Source organism: Catharus ustulatus, chromosome 3 (genome assembly GCF_009819885.2).
Source record: "Catharus ustulatus isolate bCatUst1 chromosome 3, bCatUst1.pri.v2, whole genome shotgun sequence".
Classification (NCBI taxonomy): domain Eukaryota; kingdom Metazoa; phylum Chordata; class Aves; order Passeriformes; family Turdidae; genus Catharus; species Catharus ustulatus.
The window spans coordinates 58,068,929-58,091,639 of record NC_046223.1 but is presented as its reverse complement, the minus strand read 5'-3'; the positions used below and the strand labels follow the sequence as shown (position 1 = coordinate 58,091,639).

At 36.1% G+C, this 22,711-nt stretch overlaps 1 protein-coding gene across 21 annotated transcripts in view; it reads right to left on the bottom strand.

Moving 5' to 3' along the window:
* SYNE1 (spectrin repeat containing nuclear envelope protein 1) overlaps positions 1 to 22,711 on the bottom strand; it is a 289,881-nt gene that overhangs the window by 174,317 nt on the left and 92,853 nt on the right. For 20 of the 21 annotated variants that reach the window (XM_033056260.2, XM_033056262.2, XM_033056276.2 and 17 more), the window contains 16 exons: positions 21,052 to 21,216; positions 20,363 to 20,497; positions 19,379 to 19,537; positions 18,931 to 19,139; positions 18,581 to 18,689; positions 17,132 to 17,296; positions 15,005 to 15,172; positions 13,354 to 13,530; positions 11,963 to 12,103; positions 10,790 to 10,950; positions 7,902 to 8,052; positions 4,359 to 4,586; positions 3,719 to 3,817; positions 1,410 to 1,597; positions 1,181 to 1,304; positions 15 to 181 (listed from right to left, as the gene is read on the bottom strand). In XM_033056260.2, the coding sequence (XP_032912151.1) occupies positions 15 to 181; positions 1,181 to 1,304; positions 1,410 to 1,597; positions 3,719 to 3,817; positions 4,359 to 4,586; positions 7,902 to 8,052; positions 10,790 to 10,950; positions 11,963 to 12,103; positions 13,354 to 13,530; positions 15,005 to 15,172; positions 17,132 to 17,296; positions 18,581 to 18,689; positions 18,931 to 19,139; positions 19,379 to 19,537; positions 20,363 to 20,497; positions 21,052 to 21,216 (2,546 nt within the window). The remainder of the gene's footprint in view (positions 1 to 14; positions 182 to 1,180; positions 1,305 to 1,409; positions 1,598 to 3,718; positions 3,818 to 4,358; positions 4,587 to 7,901; positions 8,053 to 10,789; positions 10,951 to 11,962; positions 12,104 to 13,353; positions 13,531 to 15,004; positions 15,173 to 17,131; positions 17,297 to 18,580; positions 18,690 to 18,930; positions 19,140 to 19,378; positions 19,538 to 20,362; positions 20,498 to 21,051; positions 21,217 to 22,711) is intronic. The other variant, XM_033056269.2, reaches the window with a different exon arrangement.

Below are 22,711 nucleotides of genomic sequence, written 5' to 3'. Positions count from 1 at the left end.
TCTGAAGCACAAACCTTTTATCAACAACTTGTGGTAAAGCTTTCCACCTTTCATCCAGCTCTTCAAATTTTTCTTTTATTGTTTTCACACACTGTTTTGAAGCTGTTGGAAATAGCGACTCATTTAACTGCAAAAGACTCTCATAGACTGAAGTATGGGACTCAATATCTGCTCGTAAATCCTGGGATAACAGCGGAATGAAAAACTTTTAGGTTAAGCATGGCACCACATTATGCAAAATAACAAAAACAAGCAGGTACTCAACACCTCTCAGACAGCTAAATTCAGTAGGGATTCATCAAAGTTGGTATTTTTCTCTCCTTTAGGACAAAGCGTGACATTTCCATAAAGCTCTATTGTATGATGGCAGCGGCTAAAATTTGCAACAGATTTTGTGTTCAGCAAGAGAATTGTGAGGAAATGTTGCAAACTGGCCCAAACAACGCATAATATTAAAAACATCCAAACCCAAAACCAAAGTAAAATAAAAAAAAACAAACAAAACCCACAAACCAAAAAACAAACAAAAATCCAAATAACAAGCAACCAAATAGCAAACTAATCTCCAAACAAAATCACACTCAACAACAACAACAAGAAGAACAAAAAAGCCCCAACCCTTTAATTAATTTTCCCTTTCTTCAGTAATATTTGAAACTGAAACTTGGACTACTTGGCTTCAAGGAAGGTATAAAAGATGTTACGTTTGGCCAACTGCTCCATGACAATCTAAAACAAATGGCAAAAATTCAAAGGGAAGGCATACTTTAGAATAGGATGAAAGTTTTGTGTTTAAAAAAAAATAACTCAGAAAGGAGACTTCCACTGTGATTTCAAAATCTTCGAGCATTTTTTCATCTGAGAACCTCTTCTCACATGCGGAAAAAAAGAAAAGAAGTATTGCCTAATAAAGGAATTTCTCTAGAAAGAATCTTCTAGGAAACAGAACAATGTCCTTCCTAGACAGATAATAGGATATACCAAGGCATCTTTCTCTTTAGCATTAAAAGTAATAGCAAAGTCATTGAGAAATAGCAAGCAATAATGTAGTACCTCCTAGGAGATTTGCAAAGCCCAGAATCAATTGACTTGTCAGACTACAATTGAGCAATCCCTTTCTTTAGAAGACACAGAAATACACCAGGAAATGCAGGAGGACGAGATTTCAGTTTAAACATACCTGCAGTGCTTGCAGTTCACCTTCCAGCTTAATTCTGTCAGCAGAAACATACTGCTCTGAAGGCCTGCCTGCAGCTTCACACCCCTCCAACCAGGCCAGGAAGGCAGACAGCTCTTTCTCCTGCCTAGCAAAACCACAACCCAGAGTTACCAAGCCACCCTCTCAGTCTCACACACCGAGCCCAGGAAGGTCTCTGTGTCCATCACAACAGATGTGGGAGTTTACTCACTTCTGCCACTGAGCCAGAAGATTCTCTAATAAGCTCTGTTTCTCCTTTGCACTTTCCAGCACTTGTTCATATTTCTGCTGTAATGCTGTGACCTCTTGAGCAGCTTTTTCCTTGTTGGCCACCTTTCGGACACTGGCCGAGAGAGAGGCCAGAGGGCTGCTCAGTTTTTCCACAGCATGACAAAGATCCTAGTGAGCATGTAAAAGAAACAGAAGTCACATACATAAACAACAGACTTGATAATGGTCCAACAGGTGAGGACTTCCAGATTGGCAGCCAACGTCAGGACATGGGAGGAGAAGGGAAGAGTTACTCAGAACTTCTGTTAGCATTAGCTAAAGGTCATTTTCATAGAAATTACTCTAATATTAACTATATTTTCCAGTGTTGCTGTTTGTAGAAAAACTTGTCCATATGAAAATGATTGAAGTGTGGTACAGTGAGTCAGAAAAGCAAAAAATTAAACAGATTTAAGATCATGAAAATTCCAACTCACAGGTGTGCAATAATAACAATAAGTACAGTAATTTCACGATTACAAGCCACACTGTTTCGACCAAAATTTTGCTCCCACACTGGAAATGCGGCTTACACTCAGGAGCGGCTTATATGTGAATAATTCTCTGACATTTTCAACCCCGGAAGTGCAAACTGAGTCAGTGCAAACTGCCAAGTCGAGCACCTACCAGTAAAACCCGGTATTTACGCGATTGTTACAAATTGGTTATTGTGTTGCACGGAGGGTGGAGCCGGGCTCCATGCCGGCAGCACAGCGTGGGGAGAGGCAGGGGAGTTCCCTCCTGCTGGCCCCGCAGCCCGGGAGAGGCGGGGGTGCTCCCTCCTGCTGGCCCTGCGACCCAGGGGGAGGCAGGGGGCTTCCGTCCCCGCCTGCTACCGCCACAGGGCCAGTGGGCTCCATCCCCGCCTCCCACCACCGCCGCAGGTGCCGGCGGGCTCTGTGCCCCCCTGCCACCGCGGTGTAGCGCCAGGCCGGGGCGAGCGAGCCCAGCGGTGACGGCAGCCGGCCCCGAGCTGCTCTGCCGAGCGGCAGCACCGAGCTGGGCCACCTGGCCCCGTCAGCAGCCTGGAGCCCTCATGGCCCGAGCCGAGCCAGTAAACCCCGCCATCCCGTGATTCTGTTACTATTTGGCAACTTTGTTGCACACGGGTCCTCGCTGTGAATGACAGAGTGGTTTATAATTGGGTGCGGTCTGTGTACGGACAAAGAATGAAATGTTTGCCAACACCCAGAGATGTGGCTTATAGTCCGTGCAGCTTGTAATCGTGAAATTACTGTAATTGTTATAATTACAAGAAATCATATCTAGGAGGAAATCTGAATTATACAGGAACAAGCTGCTGATAATTTCACAACAAGATATTTAATCATCATGATGCCCTGAAGAGAAAAAGACCTTATAACAGCATATTCAAACATACTCATTATGTTTAAAAGTCAATAAAAATTGTGATAACAAGTGCTGTCTGCATAAATTCCCCACATGCAAAATATTTTTCCTCAACTATTATCAAGTTTTGTTGAAGGAGGCCAGGTCCCCTTTGAAAACAGCCTTTGAAAGCAGTTATCAATCACTAAGTTCAGAAGACATTATATGCATTTTAATGCAAGAGCAATATGACTAAAATGTTTCAAAATACTTCTTAGAAAGAAAGGCTATGATTATTGTTGAAAAAACATATCAGAACTTAGAAAAAAAAAATATGACACCAAATTTTATTGTTGAAAAAACATATCAGAACTTAGAAAAGAAAAATATGACACCGAAATCCCTGATAAGGGATTATTTGTAGTTTGAATACCAATCCAATATTTTTGTAATGGACTGAACCAAATATCTAAACACCCATGGATTCCTAGCAACACAGTTTCTAAGTTGAAACTCTGTCCAGTCTTTCATTGCCCAAGAAAAACTACTTCCAAGGATATATTTTCTTTAATCACAGGGCCACCTATACTAAAGTCCAAGTTTCATGAAAACCTTAGAGGAAAAATGTCTAAAAGATTGTTGTTTGCATTGTTTTAGATGCATAAAGTTAACCTGAAGGATTAAGTGGTACTTTGAGGCTTATTTCCCCCTAGACTGGGGAAGAAACTTTTCAATCCTGTCAGAAATGGTGACAAGAAATAGTTCAGGAAGTACTTAAGCCTTCCCTGAGCTGCCTACCCAGACAGGTAGCTGTGTGGCATCAGGCAGCACCTGCTCTGGGGGTTATGGGCTGTTCTGTAAGGAGGTCAGTGTGACACCGTCACAGGGACACATGCCAGGAACAGCTGGCCACACGCTTACCGTGCAATCCTGAAGGGCTGCAAATGTTGCTGCTGCTGAAGAGCACAATGTGAGAGGCTCAGCTAGCTTAGCTTCAAATTCAGATACTGACTGCTGCACCTATTAAAGAAAAAAAAAAAAAGGCAATCCAGAAGCTAAAACCAGCAGGAATTACATAAATGATTCTTTAAATAACATCTTTTAAATGTTTGCTGCTAAGAGAATTTTATATCCTAACCCTTCATAATGCTGAGTACCTTTTGAAGTGAAAAGACATCAACAGCACTTAGTTCCTCCAAGCTGGGGAAATAACAATATTTACATCATTTTTTTACAACCTTCTATCAACCAAAAATGACATTAAAAGTGTTTATAAGAAGTATGGATGTGGTTCAACAGTATAATATCCAGGAGAATCAAATAGGTTTTCTAGACGACAATGTAATTTTTTGAGTGTGTATATTTTACTGCCTTTCTGAACCTGCCTTTTAGGTAATTTAAAGCACAAATTTATGTATCTAGGCCTTGCAATTACCTTATAAATCCACTTATTTATTTTAGTCCATCCTGCTATAATCTGCATTTTACAGTCAATTTTAGAAAAATACAGAGTAATTCCATAAATTGCTGCAAACAATCCATTAAATTTTTCATAGTCTACCTGTTTAAGACTTTCTTCATATTTCTGCTGGGCTGATGCATTCCCTGTGATTGTTCCTTCCAGTCTCTGTGCATGATCTCTTAGTTCTTCCCAGTACCTTTTGACCTGAGTCAGTTTGGCTTTAATATGTGCACGTTCTCCAGAGGTAACAAACTGGGAAAAAGACTTGGCTTCCTCTTCTAGATTTGAGATTCCAGTTATTTTACCATCTATCTCTTTATTAATAACCTAAAATGTAAAGCAATAGTAAGAAGATTCAAAAGAAGTTTTAAATTATTAGAACAATATTTTCCCATTCCTTTTTTTCTCTGTGCTACAAACATCCTTCATAAAAAATTATGTAAGAGAAGAGTTCATTGACCACTTAAAGTAACTAGCCACCAAAGTCCTTAATATGACCTGTAAATACCCTTTCTCTTTTTGAAACTATCAGTGGCAAAGGTTTAAAATACAGACTGGTCTAGAACCAGTGTGCGTGAAGCACAATTAGAATTGGCCGAGGTGCATATTTTCAAGCAGATATGATGGTTCATATTTTAGCATCTCTTATGTCACAGTAAAGTAGTACACAGTTCTCTTTAAGATTAAAAATAAACAGAGGATGGAAAAACATGACAGTGACACTGAAAAAGTATTGTCAAGGAGCTGAAACCTAACAGTTGGTTAGTTATGTTTAATGAGTTTTGAAGCACTTAACAAATGAAACATGCCATGATTAGAAAACAGTAGAGACAGTTTTCATTTTCTAATTTAAAATACTATGGTATAATAAAGGATTAATTTAATTAGATCATACACTAAAGTGAGTGTGCCCTTATGCAGAAGATTGAATAAAGAACCATGTTACAGTATAAATAAGTAACCATGAAACAAGGGTGATAATTGGTTTTGACAATTTTTTATCTGTCCTGTAACTCATTTAGTAAATGCATAAAGACAAACTTGTACTGGCTTTACATTTCAGCAGCTGCATGACAACAACCGTCTCCTATTATTTTGCACTTGTCTTACTACATATTAGAGGCAATCTTGGCTACTACATCATCCAAAAAAGAAATTTATAGTGTTTCTCATTCAGTAGCTATTTATACAGTTGGCACCAATGAATTTGGAAGTAAGTTTTTTTATCACAACAGTTTTATTTTTTTAATTGCTGCATGATACATTTAATTGATGTATCATGTCCATGAAAAGGAATGGAAAACATTCATTGGCAGAGATTTGAAAGATCCAAGTGAGTTCTTGGAAATTGAAACAGGCAATAGCATTCTCAGATTAAAAAAACATTAAGACACATATGTACATGAAAGCAACCAAAAAATTTCTTGAAAATGCACTCAAAGCATAGGTAGTGCCCAACTTCTAATATAATTGTGATAAAAATACGATCTCTTTCTTATAAAGCCATTATAAAGCTCAGGAGGGGCTTACTGCAACATTCAGTCAAAAATTAGCAGGGTGACTGTCAGAAAAAAAAAGTGGTGCTATAAGAATTTATAGTTTCTCTTTATGCAATATATTCTGAATTAATTTGGATTATAAAATATCTTTTTTTGCATGAGAACATGTTGCTGAGGAAAAATACTGGATTTGCAGCCCTGAAGCTGAAATTATCTAACAATGCAGCAGATACAAATGAGGCAGTGCTTTCTCACTCCTACGCTATTCTGTTAAATTCACTCAGTTACATAAAAGAAGGTGGATAATTGAGGCTTTCAAACTTGCACTGAGTCTGCCACCAATGGTAACTACTTGTGATAACTGTCACTTTGTTCCACCAGGAATTTCAGAGAAATGTGTAGGTGAAAATCTGGCTCTGCTGAAGTCACTGGGGCTTTGCAATCAGCATCACCAAAAACAGAATATTACCTCTACCATGTAGGATAATTACATTCAGCTGACCCCAGGCTTTTTACCTGGTCTGACAAAGGTGTCAAGGAGCACACTATTTTTTTGTCATTTGCCCTATATTGAAATGTTCCTTACTAATGTAGTGTAGTAGAAATTATGTACTATGTATGCTGATTTAATGTTGTGACACAGAGTAGCTCATCAGGAAGCTTATGACAGAGCAACAAATTCTTCAAAATCAGGCACAAAGCAACTCTGCAGAAGCAGATCTCTGGCTATGTCCATGCACTGGAGGGGAGATGATGCATTTCACACATCATGGCTCATACAGCTCATTAGTTCACCTGAGATACAATGAAATACCCTGTGCCTTACGTGAAGGATTTTCTGGTTCATGTCTGTTCACTCAGGTGCTCATAAACATCATCTGCTGACCATGGTGTTTAAATGTGTAAGAATTATGATGGAATTTTCAGAAAATTTCAATGCAATGAAAAAATTACTGCTTATCTGCATCTACAGCAAGGAACAACCTTTCTGGGAACTTGGTTGGAATAGGCTAGTAGAGTTTAAGAAGGCTCCATTTAGATAGACAAGAACTGACACACTGTAATGCAATATTAGCATCATTTGATGCACTTTTTTCTACTTATTTTCTGTCTTAAACACTAGAATCCTGTCCACTAATTATTGAAAAGCAAGACAACACTATAATATATGCCAGTGGAATAAGTGCATACATATAATTTCATAAGGAAACTGTTTATGAATTGCTGTGGTGATGAAGCAAGAATTCAAGCATAGTTTTGTTCTTCAATAATGAAGTCAAGAGATTTTATTTATTTAGTCTTTGTAAAGTTGTGAACAAATTAAGAACAGAAAAATCTGTTGATAAACTGTTTCTGTCACATGAAATAGGTGCCTAATAAGATCCTTTGGAAACAACGTCAAGCTGGTCTGCAAGCAGCTGCACACCTGAGCACCTCCTGAAGAACAAGCAGGTCACAGAAAAAAGAAAATGGCAATGTGCACTGCCTATTGAAAAACTCTATACCCTTAGAAACATGCCATTCCATAGAAGGTACATTTTCATTTGTGGAAGTATACAAAGTCAGCCCTTGAAATGCAATGCTTGGAGACAATATGCACCTCAGTCAGCAATTTTAAACTAAACCACTGTGTAACTGCAGGAACGTACACAGAACTGAAGTCAGTGCAAATACAGTCATAGTAAATGTTATGGAGGTTTTCAAGCTACCAAGAGCAATCATTTCTTTATTAATTCAGCATAAAAGATACATAAATCAAGTTGTAACTTTAGCTTGCAAGATTAAAATCAAATTCTATAGTCACTAGCTATTGTATGTTAAAAAAAAAAAAAAAGACAAACCTGTATTTATGTAGCTATTTTGTTGAGATTACTCAAAAAATAAAAAGGGTATAAATTATGATTTCAACCACACACACAAAGACTTCATATATGGAAACAAAACACTAAAAAAGAAGGTAGCCTGTAAGAATTTTCCATTAGTTTATATAAGACCTTACTGCTTGGTATATTAATGTATAAAATGTGCCGTCACTTCATTGTGATACTTTTGAAAAAAGTAAAACGTCTCTTTTCTCATTTGGCCTCTAGCAAAATAACAGTTAAATTGGTTTTTAATACTAAATGTAACAAGAACTAATCACCTTGATTTGGCTGATCTGTATGTCCAAAGGAGAAGATGATATTTCCAAAGTTTCCAGTTCTTTTTCTTGTTCAGCTATCCAGATGGACAGAGCTTCAAAATTATTGCCAAAATGATGCCATTTGTTTTTCACCATTTCCATGCTTTTAATACTAAAATTAACCAAATCAATTAGAGAGAATAAACAGTTTAATATAATGAAGCTGTCCATATTCTTGCTAAAATAAAAATGGAATTTATTCTATCTACAGGAGGGTCATTTTTAAAAGTTCTTGTTTTAGAAGATGAAGTTTTGCATCTAAACTCAAATATGGTTCTCTCTTAGACCATGCGCCAAAAGTCAAACAAATGCATTAGTGATAGAGGGGACATTGAGGGGTGAAAGAAAGTACAGCTTTATTCATCAGCTGTACAAAAATCTCATCACAGCAGGAAGAGAAAGGAAAAGGAACATCAACAGGATGAGATTTCTAGGAAATAATATGGTATGCTAACAGAAATCTAAATATTCAGATAACTGAGTTCATAGAGGTTCACAATTAAAAACCAGTGAAATGTGTGGACATACACACAGTCACCATAGCTTCCCTGCTTTACTGATCTTGCTTTTTTGTAACAGCAATCTCCCTCGCTTACAGGAAGTTCGTGTTTGCTGTGGCAATGATTTCATATCGAGCCAAAGAATCAACAACAAATGTGACTCAATGCCCTCAGAGTTAGTAGTTTTACATTACAGGTATGTTAAACAGAGACAAATTATGACTGATTTTATATGTCTAGGACTGCAAACAAAGCACCTTTTTTTTGAGTCACAAATAAGAAGACCATTATACAAGGCCTAACAGCATTAACTTCCTATACAAGTTTCTACTCCTTTCAAGTACTTGAAACCAGTACCCTGCACACAGCTTGCAAAACACACATTTTCTATTTCACTGAAAATATTGAAGTTTCATCATAGAAGTTTGAATATTACAAAATTTCAAAATACATTTTCCCTTCTAAATATAGCCTAAAAATAATTCCATGGTAAAAAGTTTTAAACTTTTTTCCCCCTCATTAAAGCTGGAGAAAGCTTTAAGAAAAGATGTAGCCTAAAAATGTAAAAGTCGGCATTTTTATTTTTTTCATATTTATTTTCAAAGTTAAAAAAAACAGGTATGTCAACAGCGATTTACTGATAAGAGTGTATGCAAATTCAAGCTATTTGTAGAAAACAATGTGCAAAAATACTTCACTCAAGTCCAGCTCAGGAAAATACAGCTGGAATCAGAATCCAGAGACCAAATCAGTGGCACAACTGCTCTTGCATGCCTTCATTGGAGTTTCTTTAAGAAAGCCACAGACCGTAAAGAACATAATCCCAACACACTGCACAACTCCGCATGATCTCCTTGGAAAACAGATGGGCTAAGCTCTTACTGTAGCTGACTGTGGAGAGCTGCTCTCTTTTTCTTGTTCACTGGCACACTATGTAACTTATGAATCTGGAATAACTTCACTTTAAACTAATTGGCCAAGATTTTTATTGGTGATGCAAGTCAAAATATAACCCTTATACACTTACTATGAGTTCTGTAGATACCCTATAGATAGTTGTATGTATTTGCATCTTTTACAGAAGATATTTAGCTTTTTATTATCTGTCACACTACCAGACATTCTGTATAATCCATACATTCAACTAAAACCTATTTCATATCTACATTGAAAGGGTATATCAATGATGACTTTCATTTAAAAACACATTACTTTATTTAAAAAATCAAATATTCATTGCTGGAAGAGTGAATTTCTTAGATTGAAAATTCACACTAGTTTTCTCTCTAATAGTGGAGAAAATTACATATAAAGTATTTAATTAGAGATGGTAGAATTTGACTGCAAATCACTCTAGCACTTCATGTTGGAGAAAGCATCACATAAATGGTCAGACCACCATTTGCTGCACAGGCTAGTTATTCTGGTTATGGTTTCACATCAGGGAGAAAATGGCACTAAACTAAAATCAGATTAAGATGACAGTGGTCATTATGAGGAAAAAAAACCCAATTATTTGGGCATCGTCCTTCACTCATATTCTGTTTGAGGTGATGGTACCTGCTTAATCTTATGCAACAATTTATTCTAGAGAGTAATTCCAGTAAGACAAAAATATAAATGGTACAAGTATCTATGACTTGTGTATCAGATCTAGTGTATGCAAAAATACTGAATTCATACATACATACAAATGTATCTGTATAGGGTTAAAATGAGAATAGAAACATTCTGAATTTGAGTAACAAGTACAATAACTGAATTACTCACTTGAGAGGGGAAGAATTTTTTACAAATACAAAAAGCTACAAATATTCACCAAGCTTTCCTTGGAGTTTGAAGTTTGAACCTTTCATTTTTGAACAAAATCTGGAAAATTATGCCTTTGTTTTTTTTGGCAGCAGAAGCAGCTTTTGATATAGCCCATGAAATACAATCTGGGCATTCAGCAAAGATGAAGGCACTTCTTGACACTCCTACAGAGAAAATGGAATACTGAAAACTCAGGCAAATGTGGTAAATGTGCTCTCTCTTGAGATTTTTCTTTCCAAAAGAGTCCAGTGCCTCAAGAATGAGCTCAATTATCCCTTCTTCAAAAAACTGGGGCTTAAGGATTAGTGACAGGTTAAATGTAACTAACTTTTATGAACTACATATAATTAAAGGAAAATAATTTGTTTGTTTGCACACACTCTTTTGACATATTTGGTACCATAACTTGGTTACTATGCCAGACCAAGCTGTAAATGACAGAGCTGATGAGACAATACAAAATGCTGACAAGGTAGTCTAGAAATCTGATACAATCTTATAGTGCAGAATAAATATTAGGACTTGTTAAGAACATACTCTTCTTCAAGAGTAACTTCCACTTTTTTCACTTGTTCTTGGATTGATTTTGCCTGATGCTGAAGGGACTGCTTGTTCTTTGAACCAAGCTGTATCTCAGAGGAATTCTTCACCAAATTCTCAGCCTGTACCGCCATTGCTTCAGTTTGTTTAGAAAGTTCCTGTAAGAATGCAAGATGTATTAATACAACTATAGAGTATCATATATTTACACAAAAAGTAATTTTATTCAATGTTTATGGTTGGAAAATATATATATGGTCCTACATATGTATTCTGAATGTGTAAATACATTAAAAAAATCTCTGAAGAAAGTTCATTTCATGTTGCATTTAAGAAGAATCCATTTGAGCAAACTAGACTGAATTAAATTTATCAAGGGATTCTGTGTGCGCAAAAGTTTTTAACTTAAAAAGTCAGTTTCTTCTATAGCTCTTCAAGAAATTTATTTTTGCATTGCAAAAACTAATATCCATCTTTACCTAATTTTTAGATCTCACCATTTACCAAGTAGATTTTGCAGTACCTCATATTTTGTATTTTCAATTTGTTTAACAATTATTTTCTGTCACAAACATTAAAGGCACACACCAGAGCAATCGATGCTGAGCAAATCAAGGTAGGTATAATTTATTATTGGCTTCACGAAAGGTTAGCAGCAGCGTGCAAATCATTGCACTTAGGGAAAAAAGCTATTACTGCTTCTGTAGTAGTAAATAAAATGGGCTGGGATAATTCTGTGTTACTAAGGGCAAATGGTACGTCATGGCTTTTGTCTTTGGTGTAGATGTCTCTCCTTTTTCTTCTCAGGGCCAAGAGTGCTGTTTGTCACATTCCACACAACTTTGCCAAAGTGCACCCTAATAATGTTAACAAGCAATGCTTGACACTGGATTACCAGCATAAATGATTATTAAGCATAAAATGAGAAGTCCTCAAAATAATATTAACTTTCATATGTATGCTTCAGATGCAGACTTTGACAAATCCTCCAATTTTTTTTCACAAAATGACTTTTTACCTCTAAAAAGTTTTTGCAATCTCTCATGTGTACATGCAATTTGCACTGGCATTAATGGGAAGCCATGCAAAGATTGAAGGCAATTCACTCAGCCTGTGCCAACAGGCAAGGCATAAAGACACCTCAGTTCCTGCATTTCACACAGTCAGTACCTTTGTCTGATCCAGTTCTGAGGAGAGGCTCTCTAAACTGCTAAAGTTTAAGATACGTTCAAGTACAGAGCTTGCTTGATTGAGATATTTTACTACTGTTTCTTTGTCTCTTTCAAACTGCTCCCATTTATTTATTGTGACCTAAAAGACAGACAAACAAAACCAAAAAAGGAACACAAGGAGATCAAAGGGAAGAATACGAGATTTTCCTTGTACATTACTGAAAAAGGAAAAAAGAGAAAGTCTTGACATAAAATAACTTTTCCTGAGAAGCCATCAACAGCGAGTAGATGAAACTCTTCTAAACCAAATAAAACTTTATCCTTGAATGTTTGCTGGTAGATATTATGTTGTGCTAAAAAAGCAGTGTTCTCTAAGTCAGCAATATTTAAATCTTATATTTGAATGTCCTGTAAGAAATCTGAAGTAATACATGCAGAGACTTAGGGTGACAAGTAGTCAAAAATATCAAAAGGATTTGCAAGTTCTTTAATGAAATGAATTACAGTAAAATGATAGAAGAAAATCCCTACTCATAAGAAAACCACACATAAGAACCTATTTGCTCTTTTCTGATAATGTAGAATTTTGATTAACCTACAGCATTTAATTACCAGTTACAAGAACTATGACAGCTTAAAAAATTTTCTTGATTCTGAAGCACAGATTAAGACTTTACATATGGGATTTTTTGGAGAAAAAAGTATTTCAATAACAAGTGCTTATATTAAGAAGTTGAGTTTTATTGCTTGTGTTTCTCATACTGTGTTTTCTCATGGGAAATAATTTTGGTGACTAAACTTTTTGCATTGAATAATGCATTTGGATTAACATTCTGCTCAGAAACATGTAAAGAGCAAATCACATACAGGTGCAAGAAGCTATAAATTCTAATCCAAATTCAGTCTACGATTAGTTATACAAGCTGAAGCAATTCATTTAATTCCCCTGTGACTTTTTCCTTCCTTCTTTAAATTTAGGATCACAGCCTGTACTTCACAGAGTTGTGAGGATTATATTTGCACACCAGGTGTTCTTAACCTAATATCCAGCCTAAGGACACTCAGCTGAAGAGCAACATCATCTTTACTAACCAGAAAAGATACATCTAAGAATAAATTCACAGGTAAATTATTTAAAACTCTTAACTATTATGACTTAATAGTTGAGACTTTAAAACTCTTCCAGACAGAATGCTATTTATTATTTAAGACATATACAGCTTCAAAAAGTTTTAATAGAGGTATTGATCATGAAAACCCCAAGGACCAAGAGTCAGAAGGTGAGAAAATGAGCTCAGTTCTTTGATATTTTAAAAAATCAGCTTTTACTAAAAAGAAAATGAGGAAAAAGTAAGTATGAGGTCTTATTTCCATGAGCAAAAGACTCACCTGCAGTTGCTCTTCCCGTTTCTCCATAGTCTGCTGCATGTTCTCCAATGTTCCCTCTAATTTTTGTAAATCTTCTCGTACTGTGCTGGGCAGTCCACCCTCAATCTGCAACCGCTTGGCTTGGGAAATCTGCTTTTGCACATCTTGTCTTTTTGCACGGAGTCTCCTTGTCCTTTGCTGAAAGGATTCATCCAACAGCAGTGATTAGACTTTTTAGCCCCTTTGGCAAACTGGCACAATGCAGCCCCTTTCTGTTTTTGCAGGGGTATGCAATAAGAGTAACAGACAAAGGGATAAACTGGGGCAAGTATTCTGGAGAGTCTCATACTCATCAAGTGCATGCCCTAGCTTCCAAAATGTCAAATGCTGTCTTTTGTGGCATATGGATGTGATAAAAAGAGTGAAAATGTGGCCATTTATCCAAAGCATATTTGAGAAAGCAGAAGCCGCAGCAGTTGAGCAAGCACAGCAGGAATCACAGGTGCATGTATTCCTCATGACTGAATGCAGGTCTGCTCTGCACTCCAGCTCAGATTGAGCAAAGCAATATATCAGCCTTGTTAAAGAGCAGCAGGGTATGGCTAAATTGTGTAACTTTGTCCTGGAGGTGGACAAAGTGCTAGATTTGTACCACTATCAGAAACTCCTATGAATACATCCTCTCTCCTTTATTATGTGCCTGACCCAGCCAACCTTGCTAGGTAAACTCACAACTAGCTCATTTCTACTCTGGGTACCTTCAGGTCTGTGTCAGTATCTATTTTTGCCTTGGTAGACTCCATACCACAACAAAAAGAGCTCAAGGAGAAGTTAAGTATTTCTACTACCTGTCCTAAAATGGATAAGGAATGTAGAGTATTTAAAGAATTGAATACAAACCTTATCTAAACTCTTTGGTGTTTATAAGCACTGATGTATGTGTTAAGATGCAGGTAAGACTTAGTAGTGATTGGTCAGACACTAAGCTGTCTGACTCCACAGAAATATATGCTAATATTAAAAACTTAAACAATGCCCAAACATGGGCAGTAAATTATTCCTATTCTCATTAGCTTTGAGCATCTCAAAAAGTTATTTTCCCATATTTGGCCTTAAAATCCATGATTCTTGCTGTATGCAAGCTATGCCATTGATTATTACCATAGCTTGTAGATGTTTTGATCCATTATCAGTGCATAAAAGACCTCCTATTCTATTCCTACAGAATGGAGACACATCTGTCACAAAAATAGCTACCCAGAGAAACACCTTCCCTCCAACATTTAGAGTTGGGGACACATCAAAATGCTGAAATAGAGGAATTTCCAAAGCCAGTATTGTAGCCAATTTACCATTATTGAATCTGAAACTCAAACTACAGAAAGATAAAAAGGGAGAGTTTACACACTTGCAGAGTACACTCACCCAAAATCTAAAGTGAACGAAGCTTGTTTTTTAGTGTTTTGTGTCCCAAAACCCCATATGAAATAAAAGTTGACAACCAGCATTTTAAAGGAAACTGAAAACATTTTTCTTTAAAAGAAACCGATTCCTTTATAACTCCTTCAGGTTTAAATATAAAGACTTATATTAATGGACATAAAAATATTTTATAATTACATAAATTAGCCTTTAAAAAAAAACTGGATATGGACATGGGTAATTGCCCTACCTGATGATGAAGCAGTAGCTGCTGAGCTTGTAATAAACTTTCTGTATCGAGGATCTTTTCAGCCTCTGCTTGGACTTCTTTAGAGTTGCTGATTAACTCTTCAATTGCACTTTTGACTTCTTCTTTGTACTGGACACAGTCTCCTACAGCACCTAAGGTATTTTCAATCTAACATCACAGATAACTTTAAGTATTTCATGTTGAAAGACACATCTATATTTTAAGGGTACATTTATATTTGGAATACCTTTTCAAAAATATAGTAAATTTTTGATATTTAAACTATTTTTATCTCCAGCAATTTTGACACCTTTACATTGGAAAAGCATCTTTAGACTTAAAATGTGACTGGGGAGAGATCTTTGCCTTGTTCAAACATGCTCCCTGGTACACTGCCATATGACAAATAGCCATGTGTGACAGCTCCTTAGAAAACACTTTGATCACTTAGAAAAAACACACTTATCCTCATCCCTGCAGGCTGACCCAGATTCCAGAACACCTGCACTACTCAACACACAAAAACGTTTTGCTGACATTTGGAGTGTTGTGAGCAAAGTGATTTGGTGAATCATGAACACATTAAAGTGCTGAATTACCCTGGTTTTATGGACCACAATGTGCATGTGGTGCAGTATCCAGTATCAATTTGTAAAATTTTCTAAGAGAGGCATATCCATTAAACATATCAGAAAGTTCTGCTCTATTTGTGTGATTCAGCTAAATACATGTAGCTGACCTTTAGGTTCTGTTCCTCATGTAGCTCCTGGGTTTTAAGGTTTTAATAATAAACTATTCTAGATCCTTTTCTTTTTCCAGTTCCTTTCCTTTCATTTATGTTTTGTAAAGTAATTTACTTTCCTGTTATATAAACATTTAGTTTTTAGTTTCCAAAACTATTGCTGAACTCTGGCAATACCCAGTATCAGCCCTTGCCTAAACAGTCTCATCCATCTGATTAAAAAGGTATTTATAAAGATATTTATAAATAGTATTCAGACTTCTAAGAATCAGTAGTTGTTTATTTATATATATATATGTTTCTATATATGTTTATATTATAGAGTGACATTTATATTATACTTTTAGATTCAAACCAAGTATAGATCTGACCTCTTATTTTCTTATATTCCCCTCATTAAGTTACTCTCATTAACTTACTTTTAGTTCTGATTTTTAGAGGAAACAAAAAAAAGTGATTTAATTCCAAAAATCACCCTCCAAAAAACTAAAAAAAAATTTAAAAGACAGTATCTTAAGCTTTTTAGTCAGGTGGAAATTACTTTTCTTGCCCTAACTTTCCAAGCAGTTTTCACACCACAAAAGCTTAGAGAACTTTTAGTAAATACACAGAAATTTTATACATTTGAAGCCCCTTTAAGGCCACCGCAAGAACTGACACTAACAATGAAATTTCAAGTCTGAAGTCTGAACTCTTTCTGTCTCCTGAACTCTTTCTTCACTTTTAAGTGGGTCTATTCCACCTTTTAAGGGGAAGATGCTCTGTGTTTCACCTGATTTTTTGTTTAACTGTATAAACTGTGAAGCAGTAAGTTCCCTGAGAAGTCGCAGAACTCAAGGGTTCAGTGCTTCTAAGAGGTTTTGCTTGTTACGAGTTAGAAATTTCCCATTTTTTCTGCAATTATAGTATCTCATTTTCAGTCCAGCCTCAGAAAACTGCAGCCTTTTCCTGCGAGTTCAGGATGTGAGACACATCCTTAATGACTAGAAACAACCTCAAAGTAGAGCTTTATTTCAGCATCAAATAAATAAATCATGATATAAGTGAAATTCTGTATCCACTACCTGATGTACATCATGGTTTTGACAATGTTTACTATAAACTGATTTTAAAAAACTAAAAAAAATGCACATTTTGATTGCAGAAACATTTACTGTGATACTTTCCAATTCAGCAAAGGGAAAAGATTCACTATGATGTCTTTTTTTTTTTGCCTGCTACTCCCAGTACTTCGCTACCCATGGAGCACAAATTAATTTTTCCTTGCTGAAGGCTTGCAGCTTAATTTAAAAAACACAGCAGGGAACTTGTGCTTGTGAAGCCATGATCGATGTCATTTCATGTGACACTGTCAGTGGGGGGTTCTTGTGTCGCTCATACTGTACCTCAGCCAGCAAATCTAGAAGTCTCTTGAAGTCACTGGAAAGTTTACAAAGCTCATCTTCTGTCTCTTTGGCCTCCAAATCAGGACATAGTGTGGACAAAACAGCAAATCTAGATTTCAGCCAGCTGTGATTTTCTCCGTGCTTGTGAATATGCTTCCTAATTTCCTACAGAAAAAATTCAAAATATATTTTTTTCAAATAAACAAAATACATCAATAAATGATTGTATATATATACATCAATAAAGGCCAATTCAAGGCATCAGTTCAAAGATCAGTAGTGTAAACATACTACTTTTCTTTAGCTTGAAACACTAGAAATGCAGTATTTTTCTATTTGCATACCCTATCAGATTCTGTTTTAGTCAATGGCTAGAATTTTCTACTTCTTCCACAGACTTTACTCCACTACTAATTAGACTGTTCTTAAGTTAGTAGTGGAGTACTTTTCCCTCACAAACATTTTTACTTACAGATAGATAGACAGACAGACAGACAGACAGAGGGCAGGTATCACATATATATTTTCCATATATTTACCATATTTCTTAGTAGCAATTTAAAACTGAGTTGCTGACTTTCGCAAATATATTATTCCACGCAATAGAAAGTTTTGTGTAATTTTTTCCCTATGCAAATTGCCTTTTATCCACACCTCTTTTCAACTTGAAATTGAAATTTGTATCTTTGAGGCAGTGCTCCTGAGATGTTGGCAGCAGTGAAACTACATAAGCAAGTCAGATTTTTTGAAGCAGAAGTACCCATTAAACTAAGGATATAACAGTTTTTTTTCAAGGTCATCCTAATAATGTTTCTCCCTATAGTTAAACTTATAACCTGCTCAGGAATTTCAATGAACATCTAATGTAGGTACTCCTAGCATGTGAAATTAAAAAAACAGAAAGGGTCAAGTTGCAAGTGACATAATAAATTATTGCTCAAAACTAATTTAACCAACCAACTCAATCTTCAGCTATTCTATCACTCTGTTACCAGTCACCAGAACAAAACTGAATGGTAGAATATTTTTTCCTCCCCTGTTATAATACTGTAGAGGATAATTTTTATAATAGAAGATTTCCTTACTTGTAAGTAATTGAATATAAGACCATTCAAAAACGTGCAATCCAGAAATTTTTTCTTTTCTTTGAGCAGCACTCTTAACTCTGCATGCAATATGATGAGGGGCAAATATTTTTTCTATCTGCCTGGACACTTCCAATGTTCTAAATATAGAGGGGAAAGGACTGTCACTCTCTAAATTATTAAAAGAACTTCTGCCACATTTTGCTGCAATATGCAACTTTCTCCTGGTAAAGTTTTTAAGAATATTAGCAATCAACAGAGCTACTATGGTCTCTGTAGTAAAACAGAATTTTGGAGCAAAATTTTATCCAAAATTCCAATAGCAATGACCACAGTTTTGTTAGAATATAAGTTAAGGGCTCACCCCCACAGATGCTTTACACTGCTTGTACTTGGCAGTATCGTTAACATTTTCCTTTATCTTCTTTAGCTCTCTTTCTGTTGATGAAATCCAATTTGCTAATTCAGAAAATCTGAAAAAAGACATCACAGAAAATAAAGGAAAAAAAAAAGTTAGACAAAAATTGCCACCATGAAATAATAATCTCTTAAGTGTAGACAAAAAATGATAAATATCCACTTGAAGCTCCACCATAATCTGTGGCATTTATACGCAAAGTATAGTTTTCTACTTGAAATGACACAGTGACATTTTTCCCATGGCACTGATCTATGATGACAAACAGATGATCCAGGTAGGAATGAAGGTGACACCTGCTCTTATAGCCCTTCCAGGAGTCTGAGTGCTCTGTTAGCTTCATGTATGTGCTGTCTATCTGTGATTTCAGATCCTTCAGGATTCGCTGGCTGCTTTCCAGAGTACCCCTCACTGGATCAGAAACTGGCAGCTTTTGGCACAGGTCTTCCATTCGTTGTAGCCTTTTCTCACACAGGTGGTAAGATCCCTTGTCACCAAAGAACAACTGATGGGAGACAAAGCAGAAAATTCAACAGAAATCCAAACTGGAAGGAATCACCCAGTATATCTATATATTTTTCATAAACTACTAAGTTAAAATAAATTCTTTTGTTAAAGATCTCAAGAATTGATCTGGCATAAGCTGGACACAAAGAGTTTGGTGGCTGAAGTCAGAACTTCTGTTTATTACTGACATTGAAATGTGTTTCAGTAAGTGCCCCCATGGAGGTCTGGAACTCATACCATATGTTCCTTGATCATTCTTTCATTGCCTTCTCTTGATAACACCTTGTTCTGTCGAGCTAGTTCAGCTTTGCACTCCTCCACAGTCACCAGGAACTTGCTTTTCTGTACTTCAATTTTCAAGTGGATCAAATGATATGGGGCTTCTGTTTGAAGATCCTACATAACCACAGGGGCAATAAAGAAGCACAGACATAAAACACTATTCCCATTACTTCAGTGTAAATTTGCTAAAAATAAATAGCCAAAAACCCAGTAATATAGAAAATAAAACATATATCTGTTCATGAACAGATAGAAGTTTGTCCATTGTTACCAAGTTTTTGGATTTATCAAAAGGTTGTAAGGTTTGACCAAAATGTATGTGTATAAGGCATGTTAAAGATACACCTTCATTCCTGGCAAGACATAGCAAATACTTCCTGTATAAAATAGTATTCACAATTGCTTCCAGAGGTTTCTGCCTGCCTTCTAGTGAGACCCCTCATCACTCCAACTTTGACCAGCAACATGTTGTGGGCAAGCAAAAAATTCCATACCTGGTGAGCAAAGTTAATTCAAGTGTTAGAGTCTTTGGCAGAAGACACAATTTAGGTTGCTGATCTGATGTCTTACAAATTTGTTTGTTTGGTCAGGAAAGTAACTGTAATTATTCAGCATCAGCATAAAGAAAAAAATGCTAGCACCTGTTCTCAAGATAGGTATCATTATGGTTATATGTAGCAGGGGAGAAATAAGGTTTTATAATTAATTTCTCACTTTTCTTGAAGTTATCGAACAGGGTTTTTTCAATAGACTATTTGCAGGTGTAAAGGTATCTGATATTGTAAAATACTTCCCCCCACCCTTTTTTTCCAATTGTATGAGAAGTGAAATAATACAAATTATTTTGTTTTCTTTCATTTTAATTTTTTTCAATATATAGGTCATTCAGAAACTCTCAAAAATTAAGATTGACAATATAGAGAGGTGTCATTCACTAACCTTCCACTGCCTATGGAGTTTCCTCACAGCTTCTTGCAGGCTGTGTTGCTCTTGTTCTGGGAGGATATCAGTAAGCTCATCACACGCTTTCAGAAAGGCATTTAGGACTCTCTGATCCAGCTGGTTAAAAAATTCCTGAAGTGGAGGCAGAAAGTGAGAAGGTGAGAAGATGAAGCTGGATATTGACAGGCCAGCATGAAGTTCCCTAAACACTCTAAGTTTCAGTGTTACTTCTGTTCTACTGAAGAATTGATGTTTGAATAAAGGAAATAACTATTTCTAGCCACCTAAATTCCAGCAAAATTAACTTATTCTCAGCCAGTACACTGAGGTGGTATTTTAATAAGAATACATTTCAAAGCTACATGCATAAGTTATTATTATAATACAGAAACAGATATTAATCTAAAAAGAAAGCAGTGGATGTGTGAGATTGTTGAAATACAGTGTTCTAACTCTCAATGGTTCTACTGAAAACCCCAGCCTAGGTTTTTTCACCTTCTGGTTGCTTACATCCAATCTTACATCAGTAAGTGAGCTGATCACTTCCCTTTTTGTTTTTCAATATTGACATTAATTTGATTTGATCTGTATAACGTGCAAGAAATCCACATCAATTTTAGAATTAATTATGCTTTTATGTCATGCACTCAAAGATTTCCATGAGGAAGGTCAGAGAATCTACTCACGCTATGTTTCCTGAGAAGTTCTTCAGGATTTCCTTTTTCTTTTAAGCAACAATTGGCAATCTGTATTACTTTCTCCAGTTCTGCTCTAGACTCCTCAAATTTCTTCATCAAACGGCTATTTGCTTCTATGTTTTTTCTCCACTCACCAGCTTTCCTGACCATATTCTGAGTCACAAGCAAAGAAAATGAGCTGGCACTTTCACACTGAGTTTTATTTGCTGTCTTTTACCATGACCTTACAAAACATGCATTTAATTTGCATCACTCTTTTAAATATATGCTTTTCACCATGCTTCTCCCTCTCATGATCCCATTTTCCCAATTTTTAATACTGAGGTTTGTGCTGATGTCATCACTCAAACAAAAATTAGTAGATTAGATGTCTGTGATATTTTCAGAATGCCTCTGCCATTTGATTAGCGAGTTTCTTTCCTAAAGCCTGCTTTCAAATGTAAAGCACCTAGTACAATCAGAAGCCATTTCACTTTTCCTAGCATCAAACTACCTCCCCTCTAATATGACTCAAAGTGAGGGTGGTTTGACCCATGGATCCAACCAATTTCATGCTACAGTTCTTCTGACCTGGAAGAGATTTGTATGATTATCATACCAGTACGTCAGATAAGTAACCAGGCACAAACCTGCCTAGAAGATAACAAATTTTGTGGTTTAGTCGCTGAAATCCTTGTTTTGCAAACCTAGTCACAGCTCTTCCATTAGTCTGCTTTTTAGTCCATTCCCATGCACTGCAATTTCCAGGGGTTTCAATTTCAAGAGTAAGTAAGAAAACTTACCAGGACAAATGAGCAGTTCAGCACTTTAACAGCTGCAAGTATCACTGCTTACTGCACATCCACTTCACCATCCTCACTGATTACAAACCTCAGCATAAGGAATTTTAGTGAGCTTACCCAGCAGCTAACCAAACCTGTAGTTCTCAATTTAAATATCTTGCTAAATATTTTTAAACTTTTCTGATAAAAATATCTGCATAATAACAGAATCATATAGGGATGTATTCTTTACATGAAAAACTGCCAGTTTCCAGTATTTTAACTCCAGGAAGGTCACACTTTGTATGATTATACCTTATCTTACAGGTTTACTTTCTAACACAAAATGAGAGAAACCAGAGTCCAGCTTTATAGAAACACAACATGGTCAATTTACCAAGTTGCAGTGCATCTGCTTTTGCTACAATAAGCTAAACTCTGCAGTTTAAAATTTAGTCTGGATAGCTTTTTACTGAAAAAAAAAACAAGCCAGAAAATAAATGTAATAGAAACCATTGTGTAAAAATCTGACTTTAAGGCAGTCACACAATCACTGAATATCCTCAGTTGGAGTGGACACATAAAGGTAATCTCTGGCTCTGCACAAGACAACCCCAAAAAGTCCCACCACGTGTAATGGCTAATTCCATGTTAGAGTGGGGTAGACTGGGGCTGAACAGCCCTGAAAATAGCAGTAATAATTCATAATAGCAGTAATAATTTATAACAGCAGGTAAGGGGGAATATAGTAAGAAGGCCATATCTTTGCATTATCAAATGCAATGTATTTGCAGCTTTCTATATTCACTCCACTACATTTTTTGAGGAAATACAAAGCCCAGCAACAGTAGCATGTGAAAAAGTTTCCATTTTCCATGCTTTTCGTG